Source organism: Neoarius graeffei, chromosome 26, assembly GCF_027579695.1.
Source record: "Neoarius graeffei isolate fNeoGra1 chromosome 26, fNeoGra1.pri, whole genome shotgun sequence".
NCBI classification, from domain to species: Eukaryota; Metazoa; Chordata; class Actinopteri; order Siluriformes; family Ariidae; genus Neoarius; species Neoarius graeffei.
In genome coordinates, this window is record NC_083594.1 from 1,575,775 (window position 1) to 1,590,727 (window position 14,953).

Sequence of the window (14,953 nt, forward strand, 5' to 3'; positions counted from 1 at the left end):
GAGTGAAGACATTTCCCTGTTCCTTTAACTTACACTTTTAATTCTATTGATCGCGATTATTCAGATGTTATCGATTATATTTATGGAATTCCAACACAGAGAAATCAAATCATTAGACAGGGTTCACATCCCAACAAACTCAGCACACACACACACACACACACACACACACACACACACACACACCCCGGCTCCGTCAGTTAACGGAGAATAAACCCAGATTCCAGCCTCAGCGTTTCCTCCCACACTCACTGAGAGGAAGTTGTGATGGAGCAGGCAGATGACTTCATCGCTTTAATAACGACTTTATCAGCAGCTCCAAGGACTAAAGCGATTTAAACTCTGCGTACGAACGGGAATTTAAGGGCCATGAACAGACGACACTGACGGCGGTTTTGCCTTTTCTGTCAGACTCGTGCAGAACGCTCGCGCTGAGAGAAGTTGAAGTTCTCCCAAACTTTCCAAGCTGTGGATCTTTGGAAACTTTTACACTGAACCTCTTTCGCGACCGAGTCGACTGTCGTGTTGACTGGAGCCGACCGAAGACCAGAGATAAAAATACGGAGTTAGAAACGTGTGCACGCGCGTGTACGTGATACGAGCGCACAGAACGGGACAGGCGTGAGGACGGTTTTCCACTCGCGGATCACGAGGAGCACGCGCGGGTTCTAAACACCAAACGAGACCGACTGACGTCTCACACGCAGCGTTTACGCGGTGATATTGGGAGACTGTCGAAAAGTTTAGTTGATGCTGGACGGAATTTAGCGTCGGCTTTTCAAACTGCAGTTTAATGATGATTAAAATTTGAAATGTGAAAAATAACCTTCAGGAATTTTGCTGTGGATTACCGTCAAACCCAGAACCACTTCATCCTCAGTTTATACATCTGTGAAATTTATCGGTTTGTAACAACGATTGCATTTAAAATCCCGTGAAAAGGCCATGAGTTCTGCGTGTTAGTCTCCTGAACATGTTCACCGTCTTTACTGACTCGTTCCTCGACTGTCTCCGAAGCAACTGTTTCTTTTTATACGAATTATAACAGCTATCACGATCAAACAAATACAAGCTGATTGAATATTTCCAGCCTGTTAGTGATACGTCTTTAAGAAATATCTCATCTCACACTCTCTACGCACTTTATTTTATCGTCCTTATTGTATTCTGGAAGATTTTGTCATTGTTCAGGTGGAAAGTTTTATAAACTGTAAATTCAGAGAAATTCTTCACAATGACTTCAGTGTTCCTCACATCGCTCCTCTCACACTCGATAAACACAAATCCTTTCACTTTAATCGTTTCAAAAGCTTCTTAATTTGTGCTTAAAATGAAAAAAAAAGTCAGTCACCATCCTGTATGTCTCACGCTCGGATAAAAATATATAAAATCCGAGTCTATAGCACTCGACGTCATACTCGGTATCATAATCCGTCCATCCTGCTTTAACAAAGACACCTGATAATAAACAAAGTGAATTCTGCGATGTTTAGCATTTCAGCTCAAAATAAAATAAACCATCTGATTCAACTCATCAGCTAATTAGCAATTACCGCTAGCAACGAGTTGAAAAAGTCGGCATCTTTAGATCTGGTGACTTGATTACAGCATGTTAAAAACAGGAATAGCGTTGATTGAAAATTAATAAAAAAACAGATTCTTGTAAATTAGCTTCATTAGCTACAGTCTTACAGCCTTTATTTCTTCTCAACATGGATGGATTTGTGAATGCTGCCGAGAAACAGATGTAGACTAATGCTATGCTAATTAGCTCAGGTTGTTATTCTCTCGCGCTCCTGCCTTACTGCCGTAAACATGCCAACACTATTTATAGGGTTGAAGTGGAACAGACTCCAAGGAACAGAGTTGCGGATTTCAGGATTCAGAAATACGAAACCGCTCCAGAGTTTGATTTGCAGGAATTTTGTTATTTAATGCAGGTAAATAATGACAGTTTTTGTGATTAATAACATCAGCAGCTTGTAATCAGTTGACTGTATAAATGGGCTTTAATGGTCCGTTGCGCTTCGTCGGTTTTGTGTCGTGTAACATTACGATAACGTTTCCCAACACCGCGCGAACAGATTTTTACAGGTTACTGATGTGATTATTTGTTCAAGCGGTGGTGTTGAGTGTGTGTTCTCGCTTCATGTACGCATTGAAAAGCAAACTTTTATTAGTTCACAGTTTCATACAGTGGAATGTAATGAGCGTCTATCGTGCTGATATTTTGAACGTTTTCATACGGCTAGCCAGGCAGAGCCGGGCCGTTAGTTTTTTATCCCTGTAGCTGCCCGTTGGACGAGTCGCTTCAACAACCAGGAACAGTAAATAAAGCCTACGTCCTGTTAACTTTCACACAACAAACGTTTTCATCCGGTGTGTCGGTTTAAACTCCGACAGCGAAGCGTAGTGTGAGCTGCTGGTTCCGAATCCACACGCAGGCTAACGCGCGATCTGAGTGACCCTACAATGATTTTCACGCGGACGATGGACAATCTCTCCAGAATCAGAAAACATCACGCTGATGCGTGAGAACGTAACGCCGTCGTTTCCCCCCTGTGTGCTGCACACAGTCACCTCGTAGTTCAACATCAAGAGAAAACAGAGACGCTGGTCAGGTTACGAGGACAAAACAGCAGAGCTTGAAACGCTGGTTAAGAACTCACGGACTTTTTGTCGAGGTTAAAAACACGATGTGTGACATGAGAAGCTTTATTAGAACAGGACGATAATCGCGAACTCCTTCGTTCCTTTTCGGCTGTGTCAATGCCCTTAACTCACCAACCGTCTCGCTGTGTGTTACTGTCTGACGTTAGCTCACACGTTTAGCCGAGTCAGTCCTGTTTCAGGGGAGAAACACCGGTCTGGGTGACACACTGAAGCTTTTACTGGACTTTTTTTTTTTTGTAAAGAATTTATAATGTATTCACCCAGAAATCGAACTGTTATCTGATTTACACAGCCTGATATAAACAGCTCGAGTCATTTGTTCCCTCACATGTCCAGTTAACTCACATTTATTATTAACACAAATAACGTCAAGTGTTAAATGAAATTAAACAGACGGAATACGATAAATCAAGGTGTTTATCCGTGACGTGGAACAGATGGTGCCATCAGGACGAAAGCAAAATGTTTAACTGAAGTTGAACAGTGACCTCTTTAACGTGTAGAAAGGCGGAGTTAACTTTAGATAACGCAAACTAAACACAGGCTTGTGGTGGAAATGTTACTGAGGGTTCGGTGTTTTTCCAGGTGAGTGATGAACCTTTAAAATGTGGAATTATTCAGTTATTCGCTTTAAAGCAGAATGTTATTCAGGAGAGTCGGTACAGATGCACCCGTGGTGTGTTCCCTCGCTGTAGCTCGGGGAGAAAACACACTGCAGTTCTGCTCAGGTCTGAGAACACCTGAGCGAGCAGCTGGTGGTCCACCACCGAGAACGTGATTCGACTCTGAATCGACTCGACTGCAGAAAGTGAATCAAACGTCTAGTGCGTTTAATGTTAGGTTTCATTTATATGCGTATTCTCTTAAAAACATATTTTGCACACACACATATGCGTGTATATATATATATATTATATATATGAATACAGTACACGCACTATGAAAGCATTGCTTTGTAACGTGTCAGGCTATTTTGTGTATGACGAGTTTATAATCTGTACTTTTATTTAGTGCCTCAGTGGTGGAATAAAAACAAGAAATCTCATCATGAGTCAAAGGTTCAGTGTTTACTAAAGCTGAAAATATAAAGGAGTCTTTTAGTGCCAGCTCTGAGGCCTTTATTCAGCTCAGCGCTGCATTTCTGAATACTGAACATAAGCAAATTAAAATAGCTCGAGTTTATAATTATGAAAAATGAACATCACAAACTAAACCGATAGATGCAGCTATAAATGAAATTACAGGATGGGAGTTCACGACAGGATTCAAAACAAACCAAACAAACTCAGAAAACAAGAAACAGGGAACCAAGGAACAGGAAAACCACATACCAGGGCTAAATATACTGCACACACACACACACACACACACACACACACTGGTATATAAACAGCACAAGATCATGTTGAACTCACCTGAACCAGGTAACCAGAGCTCCTCGCTCGACTGACCGCTCGGTTCTCGGGGTGTGAGGAACAGAGACACGTCCAGAACCCTGGAAATATCTGAATCTTTCGTGAGGACGAACTCCATGAGACGATGTTCAATTATAACAAAAACAAATGGACACAAATCCAGGGCTGACTCTTAAACTCAGTTGGGATTACATCATCATTATGTCACATCCTGTGTCAACATGAACAGGAAGTTAAATATCACTGAGAAAATATTACCGTGGCTAAATAAATACAACCAACCTGAAGCAGTAAATTAGACGATCAGATTGTGACGTTTCATCTTCAGCCAATTAAAACAGAGATCAGAATAAAGAGATAAAGTTTATCATCGTCACTACGCCGGCGAATTGAATCAGTGGATAATTGATTCTTTCAGACTCAGTTTCATGGTTTGATGAAATGTGCAGCAGGATCCTGACACCGTCAAACACAGCTTCAGGGTGAAAGAGCAGTTTAGGATCACTGCTGTTTTATGATATTTTTTATAATATTCTTCTGCGTCTCTGTTTCAAAATGAAATTATTTTTCACATCAAAAATTCTGGAACTCAGTGAGCTGGAACAGAAAAGACTGAAGTCACTGATTCACCGAACAGGAGAGGAGCAAATCTCGGTCATGACACAGTGATTCACTGATTCAGAAACTGACTCGCTGAACAGAATAAAAATGAATCTTGGTCATGACAGAATGATTCACTGATTCAGAAACTGACTCACTGACCAGAAGATGAGCGAATCTCGGTCATGACACAGTGATTCACTGATTCAAAAACTGACTCGCTGAACAGAATAAAAATGAATCTTGGTCATGACAGAATGATTCACTGATTCAGAAACTGACTCACTGACCAGAAGATGAGCGAATCTCAGTCATGACACAGTGATTCACTGATTCAAAAACTGACTTGCTGAATGTCAGAGGAGTGAATCTCAGCCAAGACAAAAAGATTCACTGATTCACTTCACAACTACTGAACAAAATGATTGACTCCTTGCAGGGCAGCGATGGATTCTCATTTGTTCACTTTAGTGACATGTTCATAAAGACTGAACAAAACATCGACAAGTCAGAACGATTCTCTGGCAACTATGTTTGGCGAATCAATGATCTGCACTGTATTTAGCTCCGCCCACACGTCATGGCTTGACTTGCATGGTATCTGAGTAAAAACGTGAACTGGATTTCCCGTGCGGATGTGGAGTTTTTCCTTTGTGGTGTAAATAACGACGGAATGTCGGTTCGTGGCGGTGGCGGTGTGTTTGTCCGTGTCAGATTGTTTCTTCTGACAGATTTGCACATAATGTCATGTATGTTGATTTTCTTGTCTTAAATCAGCCACAACACACCCAGCATCAGACTACAGGCAAAACGGCCTCTTTATTTGAGATCTTCCTAAATCCGTGCTCCTGATAAAGTGGTTTTGAACAAAGGAAACCGTCCTGCGTGATATTCCGAGTTGTACTTTTATTCTCCTGAAATGTAATCAAATATCTGTTGTAAACAAACATTTACGGTAAACCTAGTCTAAAGGTGAGTGTTTTTACATAAAAGTCACCTAAAAATGGACTCAGATAAAGAAAAAAAAAGTTTTTGGAGTTCACGTGGAGGTCAGATTCCCATGTGCTGAACTGCACACGTATCTCTCTCTCCATCTCTCTTCTCTGTCGGCGTTTCACAGCATTCTGCTCGCTCCTGTACCTGGGCCATGAGGGTAAACAAAGCAGAGAACACAAAGTAAATGAGGGCTGAAGGATGAAAAAAGGGCCTTTTGTGAGCAGGCGGCAATTATAGAACCAGATGGCATGCGGTTTTGAGTTACCAGATCGACATCATACTTCAAAAATGACTCCATCTCCCAGAAATCCTGGCTATAAATCTCTCCGAGCTGTTGGCTTGAAGAAGGAGTGGAAAAAAAGTGTTTTAAAACGTGATAAGGAGTCAGACACCGTAATGGTTATGTTGTCGCGGTACAGCCACTGAAAAGTATTAAAGTCTGTTCCCTCAGGTGTGAAATCTTCTGCAGATTATTTAAAGTGCTGTAGAGAAAGAGAAAGCGCCTTCTCTGCAGCGTTTCTGATCAACTCCTAAACATCTGGCTACGTTGAGATCGGACTTTATTTACACTCGGAGGAACGATGACATGAGCGTAGCTCAGCTCGGAGGAATCTGGCAGCAGGTCACCGCTTCGGAGCTTCGAACAAACTCGCAGTTTTGGAAAAGGAATCTGATAAAGACAACGATCTGTGAGAAACAATGTGCTGTTTTATTTTAAATTGTCTTATTTATTAGTGTTTTTACATTTATTCACATTTTAACATTAGAAAATTCTTTATTTCACTTTTTGATTTATCTTTTCTTTCTTTTATCCATCAGCTTTCTTTCTTTCTTTGCTACAGATGTCTATATGCACAGTACTGAGAAGTGAATAAGACAAGTGAATCTTGGTCATGACACAATAATTCACTGATTCAAAAAAATTGATTCACTGAACAGAAGATGAGTGAATCTTGGTCATGACACAACAATGAGTGTCTTATTATTCACATCAGTTTATTCCCCTTTTTTAGTTGAACCTGCTGTTTTGTTTTCTGCAGTTCTGCAGAGACTCAGATTGTTGGCGCGCCCGCGTCTAAGACGCACAATTTCAAATAATGAACGCATTGTCGAGAGGGGCAGGGGCCAATATGGACACGAGCATTTTATACCCTGTTTGGAACGTTTCGTGGCGTATTACAGACCCTCCAGGATTTCGCGATGTTGCGATTTGCAACTTCAACGCAAATTCAACCAATCCCCGCGAATTCAGGGCGGTTTTGCAATTATATCCAATCACTGCAACTTTCCCGCAAATTTGACCAATCGTTGGCGTCGTCTTGAGGTGACGTCGACAAACTACCTTCCGCCTTACTTCCAGTGTTGCCAGATTGGGCGGTTTCCCGCCCAGTTGGGGGGTTTCAAGTGCATTTTGGCGGGTTTTGAACATATTTTGGGCTGGAAAACGTCAGCAGTATCTGGCAACACTGCATGTGCGAGTCAGTGTTTATATAGGCTTAAATTCTGTTACTGAAAGTGTGTTATGCTTACAGTGAAGGACTGCGCACTTTATTTTTTTTACTTAATACAAGAAATTAATGGATGCCAACATTTTTGCCAAAATGGTATTTTATTTTCCATTGTTTAGGCAGCTTCAGCATCATACTGTGAGATTCTGTTCAAATTGTTTTTTTCTTCTATGAAGCCTGAGTCATTTATTTTATTAGTTTATAATTATTGTTTAATTTAGTCTTCAGGAGAGACTGCCTGCACACAGTACTAGTATTAATAGTTTTTTTTTCTTACATGAAAGCTGAGGCATTTATATTATATTTGAAGGTAACTTCATGTTGTGCTGTGAGGTTCTCTGCACTTTAACTTTAGAACCAACAGGTGCATTTGGATAAGTAAAGCCTATTTTTCTGCATTTTTGTAGTCCTGGTAATCTTTTATATTGGTAAAGTTGTTTATAGGACCATTTCTCAGTGTCTGTTTTTTTTAATCAATAGTTTTTCAGTAATAACTTAATATTTAACATATCACTCAATTTTAATCACAAAAAGAGAAAATCGCAGCAGTTTCTCGCAACTTTCACTTCCTCCCGCAATGTAATCGCAACAAAAACCTAAAAAACACCGCAACTTTCATCGCAATTTTTTGGAAACCCCCCCGCAATATCAGACATTTTAGCCCGCAACAATCTCAAAAACGGCCCGCGGAATCCTGGGGGGACTGGTATTACTTGACTTCATGGTCTCAATATCGAAAATCTTGCACAAATATGCAACTTCCAACATAATTATCTGGATATTCAACAGATTTCAGCATCGGATGAATTTGTTTTGACCGCCGCCATATTGAATATACGTCGGACCCATTCGTGTATTTACGCCGCCCCGTTTGTAGCGTCCCAAGCGAGTAAAACCTGATCCAAGTCTTTTGCTAGGTGGCGTCTTACGGTCTATGTACGAATATTCGAAAGAGACAAGAAAACATGGATAAGAAAAAAAAGAAAAAATACATCCATTTTGTCATTCTTCGGCAGAAAGAGAGTACATTCACCTGAAAAAACTGATACCCCTGATACCCAAGGTAATTAGTCATACTAGATTTACAACAACTACTACTACTGCAACATCAACTACTACAACAGCAACCACTACCACTAGTGACTACTACTACTATAGACCTACACCAAACTGAAAACAAATTAATAAAATAAATTAATGAAATGAGAAGTAGAGATGATTAGAGACAAGCAGAATTAGACCGTCACAGCATGCAAAAAACAAATCCATTCTTGTGCTATAATTTACAAGGAGGAGATAATATAGATGTGATATATAGTGGCCTGTGGTTGAATTCCAAAATATTGCCACTGATTAAACAATATCTCAATATATTTGGTTGAAGCATTGATTTTTGTCATCTACATTGCTTCATATGGCTTCTAATACCAAAAAAAAACAGAATTGAGAAGAAAAAAACAGCCCCTGGGCTGCCCCAGCTGTTCATTGGGCTCGCTTCGCTCACTAGGTTCGCTTCAACTGAAGGATAATCACTGGGCCCCCCACTGTAGAAATGGGCCCCTGTTTTTTCCCAGGAGGGGCCCTGTGGGCCCCTTGACCTGCAAAACAATCTGAGTCTCTGGTTCTGTAATCAGCTGATTCCTTGACAGCAGCACGATGCATCAAATCACGCAGATACAGATCAGGAGCTTCAGTTAATGTTCACAATGTTCAAACATCAGAACGGGAAACACTGTGATCTCACAGTGTGACTTTCTCTCACTGTGGTCTGGGTGTTGGTTTGATCCAGATGGACTGGTTTGAGTATTTCAGAAGCTGCTGATCTCCTGGGGTTTTCACACACAACAGTCTCTAGAGTTTACACAGAATGGTGCAGAAAACAAAAAACACTGAGTGAGTGAACGACAGTTCTGTGGGTGGAAACAAACGCCGTGTTGATAAGAGAGGGTCAGAGGGAAATGGACAGATTGGAAGGATATAGTAACTCATATAATCACTCTGTACAACCGTGGTGAGCAGAAAAGCATCTCAGCATGCAACAGCAGACAGAAGAACACGTTGGGTTCCACTCCTGCAGCCAAGAACAGGGATCTTAGAACCAATAACACGTTCCTATTAAAGTGGCCGGTGAGAGTATAGTTAGTAAGTAAATAAATAAATAGACAGCTTATTGATGTAAATAAGAACCGATGATGTCATGATGATGAAGAGATCATTAATAATAATAAAATGGTTCTCGCGCTCCACGCTCTTCATGTCATTGTTTCAGATTCTGTACACACGAGTGTGTTTGCTTTCTTGGAATAATACAATTGAAATTAGTAGCAAGGGCTCAAAAACTGTGTGTGTGTGTGTGTGTGTGTGTGTGTGTGTTCTCTGAAGGCCTTTCTCACAGGAGAACACTCACCATAACTGCAGCCCTTTGGGAGAATGTTGTAAGGTCAAATCAGTACAAACACATAGCGCTGTGTGTGTGTGTGTGTGTGTGTGTGTGTGTGTGTGTGTGTGTGTGTGTGTGTGAGAGAGAGAGAAGTGAGATCACATCCACAGTCTGGTCCAACACTCCGACTCCACGGCCGAGAGCAGTTTATTTCCTCCAACACGAATCCAGCAGCTGTGACTCTTAACTCACTGAGGAATCGTTTATTTATTCAACACTGAGTCGGATTCAGTGTTTATCTGCGTGACGAACTGAACACAAAACCTAAATCCAGCTGTGTCTCCTGTTCACACGTCATTATAAACGTGCCTCATGACAGACATTACGACTTACTTTCTGCGTTTAATTCTTTGAAACTCACCCCAGATTAATGAATCCTTTTTTGTGAATATGATTCTGAGTCGGTTTGCAGATTGACTTCCGGAAACACGTCGCTGGTCAAACAGGTTTTATCTTATCGAACATATCAACGTTGTGCTTGTTGTAGTGAAGAGATCAAATATTTATATTTTTAGGATGTTGACACAATTCAGTCGGAACACTGTCGCACGCGAGGCGGTTAAACTCGGAGCTGAGGAAGTGTTTCGGATCCGTTCGGAGTTTGTCCGGTTTTGGTGGCGTTCAGGGAGAAGCAACACAATAACATGTTTAACAGTGTTTTACAGGTCTGAACGGACAGGTGTACCGCAGACACCTCGGGTTAGGAACACAGGGACAGGTTAAGAGTTTCAGGGTCAAAGGTCAGACCAGACCGAGACGTGGAGACGGTGATGAGGAAAGATCAGGAATGTGGTGTGGTGGTATCAGACAGGATGTTGTGTCGTTGTTTACGGTCCAATCACAGAGCGACGTTCTGCCCGCCCCTGCTGAGGTCATGTGGGTTCTTTAATAAGAACAGAAACACTGCTATTACTGACTTACTGTACAGTCATGTGACCAGTGTTTATTCTTTCTTTCTTTCTCTAGTTCTTTTTTATTTTTCTTCATTTTTTTCTTTTTTCGTTCTTTCTTTCTCTACTTTTCTTGCTTCTCTCTCTCTCTCTCTCTCTCTCTCATGGCTCATTCATTCTGAGAACTGCATTTATTTTCTGTACTTCTTTGAAAACCGTCTTCTCCAGGATGGTTCCTCTGATGGTGTAAATGGTCCCAGGTTTCTGAACAGGTTCCTGTCGGGTTCTCCAACCTGAGGAGCTCCTACAGAGTGTGGAGTGTAAAGTCATGCTGCAGGCTTGTTCTGGATTGTTGTGCCTTTTCTGGATAAAATCTCCTGGTAAAGGATGAGATTAATAAATGCAGAAGATTGGACCTTGGATGGTGGAAAAAGTTCTGAAAGGCAGCAGTTTGATGAGGAACGTGATGTGTTACGGTTTTGTTAAAGTTACATCATGCGTTGGGAAACTCCCGCCGGTGATGATGTAACGGTTTGGAAAGGAGGAGGAGCTTAAAGTGGAGGTTTAGTTCCAGAGCCGGAGTTTGTGTGAGTGTGAAAAGAGCAGTGTGTCACTGCGGCGACGGATTTAAATCTCATATTCCTTCATCTCTCTCTCTCTCTCTCTCTCTCTCTCTCTCTCTCTCTCTCTCTGCACTTTTACAGTCTGATGAACCTCTGAAGGTTCTGACTGATTCCTCCAAACAAATCCACTGGAAACAGTTCCACTGCTTTTTTTCTTTCCCTTTGTTGTTGTGTGAGTAAATAAATGTAAATATTTCGATTCTGAAGGTAAAAAATAATAAAAATTGAGTCTGAATGAAAATGAAATCCTCCGGAACACCGGGAGCTCGGAATCACTTCAAACAAAAACAAGCTAGAGAGAGATTTCCTTTAAGAAGCTCTGGAAAATTTCAGGAATGTAACTGAGGTCAGGGATCAGAAAGGGATATCCTACCGGGGGGGCAGACAGGGAGAGAGAGAGAGAGAGAGAGAGAGAGAGGGAGAGAGAGAGAGAGACAGACAGAGAGGGGGAGAGAGAGAGACAGACAGAGAGGGGGAGAGAGAGAGAGACAGACAGAGAGGGGGAGAGAGAGAGACAGACAGAGAGGGGGAGAGAGAGAGACAGACAGAGAGGGGGAGAGAGAGAGACAGACAGAGAGGGAGAGAGAGAGAGAGACAGACAGAGAGGGGGAGAGAGAGAGAGACAGACAGAGAGGGGGAGAGAGAGACAGACAGAGAGGGGGAGAGAGAGAGAGACAGACAGAGAGGGGGAGAGAGAGAGAGAGACAGACAGAGAGGGGGAGAGAGAGAGAGACAGACAGAAAGGGGGAGAGAGAGAGACAGACAGAAAGGGAGAGAGAGAGAGACAGACAGAGAGGGGGAGAGAGAGAGAGACAGACAGAGAGGGGGAGAGAGAGAGAGACAGACAGAGAGGGGGAGAGAGAGAGACAGACAGAGAGGGGGAGAGAGAGAGAGACAGACAGAGAGGGGGAGAGAGAGAGAGACAGACAGAGAGGGGGAGAGAGAGAGACCCTCCTGAACACTCCTGCATCTTGCTTTTAAATTATTTCAGTAGTTTTGAATTGATAATTGTAAAATGAGAATTTTCAGTCATTATTGTTTCCTGCCATTTCATCACATGACCACCTTCAGCGGTTTCACAGTAAACCCCACTGTATCTCTGTAAGCAGCGATGATTAGGGGTCCAGGCAGTGAAGGAGGCGCTCGGAACTGAAAGGACTTGGTTTGGTTCCGTGATGAAAGTGTGATTCGCGTGAAAGATGTTTTCATGGAAGAGTTTTTTTAAGTTTCTCTGATAGTTTGGTTTTCCTCAGAATGTCTGCGTAACAAAGCCATTTATAGAAGTGAAGAATAGTTAGTATGTGGAACAGCTCTGTGTGTGTGTGTGTGAGTGTGTGTGTATGTGTGTGTGTGTGGGCAGTGCTGTGTTGTATAACGTATTTCCTTCCTCAGTTCACCTGTGAACGTTGCACTTGGAACACACTGGAGTGTCCCTAAACTGATGTGCCATGAACTTTGACCCCTGAACAGATCTCCTGCCTGTACTCCTGGGTTCTGGTTTCTCTCACTGATGAGGTTTTGTTCTTCACCGGATCCATGGAAGAGGAAACAGGAACTGGTAGCCATAGCAACAGAAAGGAAGTGGGTTGCTAAGAGACTTTGTTGCAGTTTAAGGAAAAGAAGTTTTGATACGCAAGGAATAAAGAATGTGCTGAAGAGTCGAAGCTCTTTTGTGTTTGGGTTATTCGAGTGTAAGAGAGCGTCCCGTCACCGCTGGGATTAGTCCTTATTTACTCTCACGCTGTGATCACGGCCTTCCTGTACGATGACGTCTCTGTGTTCTGTGGCTGAAGGTTGTGTAACGTTATTATTAGAAAGTAAAGACAAAGGACTGAAGCACTGCAGAGAGGAAGCGGGCGGAGTCGAGGCTGAAGTCTCAGGCTGGTGTTCACAGTAACACAGCTGGGTTTTGCATTAAATCAGTGAAAGTTTGGGGTAAAGATGTTTCTGATGTTTAAGTCCACCCTGAAGTGAGGCTCGTGTTGTAAATAATGAATGCTAACGAATTGCGCAGGATAAATTTGTGCACATAAAGTTGTTCATGTTTCAGCTGATTTACAAAGAATTAATTCTTTATTAAAAGCAGGAATTAAATTATTCGTGATGTCATGTGCTTAGTCGGAGGAAATTGTACAGAAATAAGGATTGTGTTTATCCTGGTTAAACTTTCTTGCTGCCTGGAAGAGAGGAAATGAAACTGAAACTTGCCTGAGCGCGCGAGTGGAATGATGTGTTCAGGATCGAGGCGGTGAGATGCCTCCCTCAGAAAGACTGGTTCAGATTCTGACATTTTAGACTCACGCGTGTGAAACGCGACTTCAAATTGTAATATACAGTCATGTGTCACACTCAAAAAAATAAAACATGGGATTTACTTAACCGAGTTATGGCAACCGGTCCAACGAAACTGTGTTAATTTAGATGTACTGAATGCAGTTATGTGTTGAAAAACTCAACATAACTGTATTCAGTACATCTAAATTAACACAGTTTCGTGGGACCGGTTGCCATTACTCGGTTAAGTAAATCCAATGGTTTTTTTTTTTAGTGCAATTGGTGTTTCTCAACAAAATGGGATACAAATTAAACCAGTGAACATTGTGTGAATATTTATAAATTGTTTGACCATGAGAACATTTACACACAACGTGACTCTAAAACACTGTTAAATGGAGCTCAGTGTTAAACACCGACATGTTTGTGGAGGAACATAGACAGTAGTTGGAGGTGGCGGTTCAAATTTACATCATCACCTTTAGTTTTTTGTGTTCCTGCAGCAGTCCTATGTCTCCTCCGGTCCCCAGATGGCGCCGCCAAGTCCAAACACAAACAGCAGCAGCGCGAGCAGTGCAGGAGGCGGGGAACAACTGAGCAAAACCAATCTGTACATCCGCGGCCTTCACCCCGGGACCACCGACCAGGACCTGGTCAAACTCTGTCAGCCGTGAGTCCACACACACACACACACACACACACACACTGCTCAGTACACTCCAGTCAGATCTGAAAGTTGTGAGAGTTGAGTGTGTTGTTACGTGAGTGAACGGTTACTCAGCAGTGACGTGTGAACGGAGTCGCGATTAAAATAAAAATCCTCTGGAGTCTTTGAGCTTTGAGTTTTTCCAGCGCTGGTTCCATGTGTATTGTATAAGACTGAAATCTGATTGGTCTGTTCCAGGTTGATATTTAAATCAGTGCTTAACACCGAATCAGCTGGCGCTGTGTGATACGATGAGATCACGGTACACTCTTCATACATGGGGTGGAAATTCATATCGAGTTCCAACACGAGGCTTTATTTAATCAGAACTTCATTATTAACACGTGGTTCCTGAACGGTTCCTCTTTAGTCAGGAGATTTCTAACGACTGTTTCGCTTCACGCCCTCCCTGTAGCTCTGGTTCGATGAGCTCTCTGCAGCTAAGTAACTTGCATAAATGCGCGTGATTGGATAAAAAGCGACGGAGGATCTGCGACAGAAGCCGCGCTGGTTCATTTTCAGGAAAAACAAACCGTGTTGCTGAACTGCAGCCAGATTTTTTATTTGCGAGTTGATTGATTGTGCTCAGTCCTCAGTTTGGTTTGCTGAAATTATTTTTGTCTGGAAATAAAACAGTTTGAGAGTCAGAGTCGTGCTTCTTGTTTCCCTGCTCAATTGTGAAAAAAATAAATAAAAACAATAAAAAACCCAAAAAAACCTCCCAGAAGGAAGTGATTTGCTAATTCAGCATGAACGGATAATAGAGAAAAGAGAGCAGGAAAACGGATCCCGCTCTCACTGTGTGTGTGTGTGTGTGTGTGTGTGTGT

General features: G+C 42.1%; 1 protein-coding gene across 8 annotated transcripts in view; it reads left to right on the forward strand.

The window, feature by feature from the left end:
- Positions 1-14,953, forward strand: part of rbms2a (RNA binding motif, single stranded interacting protein 2a) — a 47,944-nt gene that overhangs the window by 2,976 nt on the left and 30,015 nt on the right. For 5 of the 8 annotated variants that reach the window (XM_060910143.1, XM_060910142.1, XM_060910144.1 and 2 more), the window contains one exon: positions 13,923-14,089. In XM_060910143.1, coding sequence (XP_060766126.1) covers positions 13,923-14,089 — 167 coding nt within the window. Of the gene's footprint in view, positions 1-5,701; positions 6,374-13,904; positions 14,090-14,953 lie in introns of those variants that run through there. The other 3 variants (XM_060910149.1, XM_060910148.1, XM_060910145.1) reach the window with 3 other exon arrangements.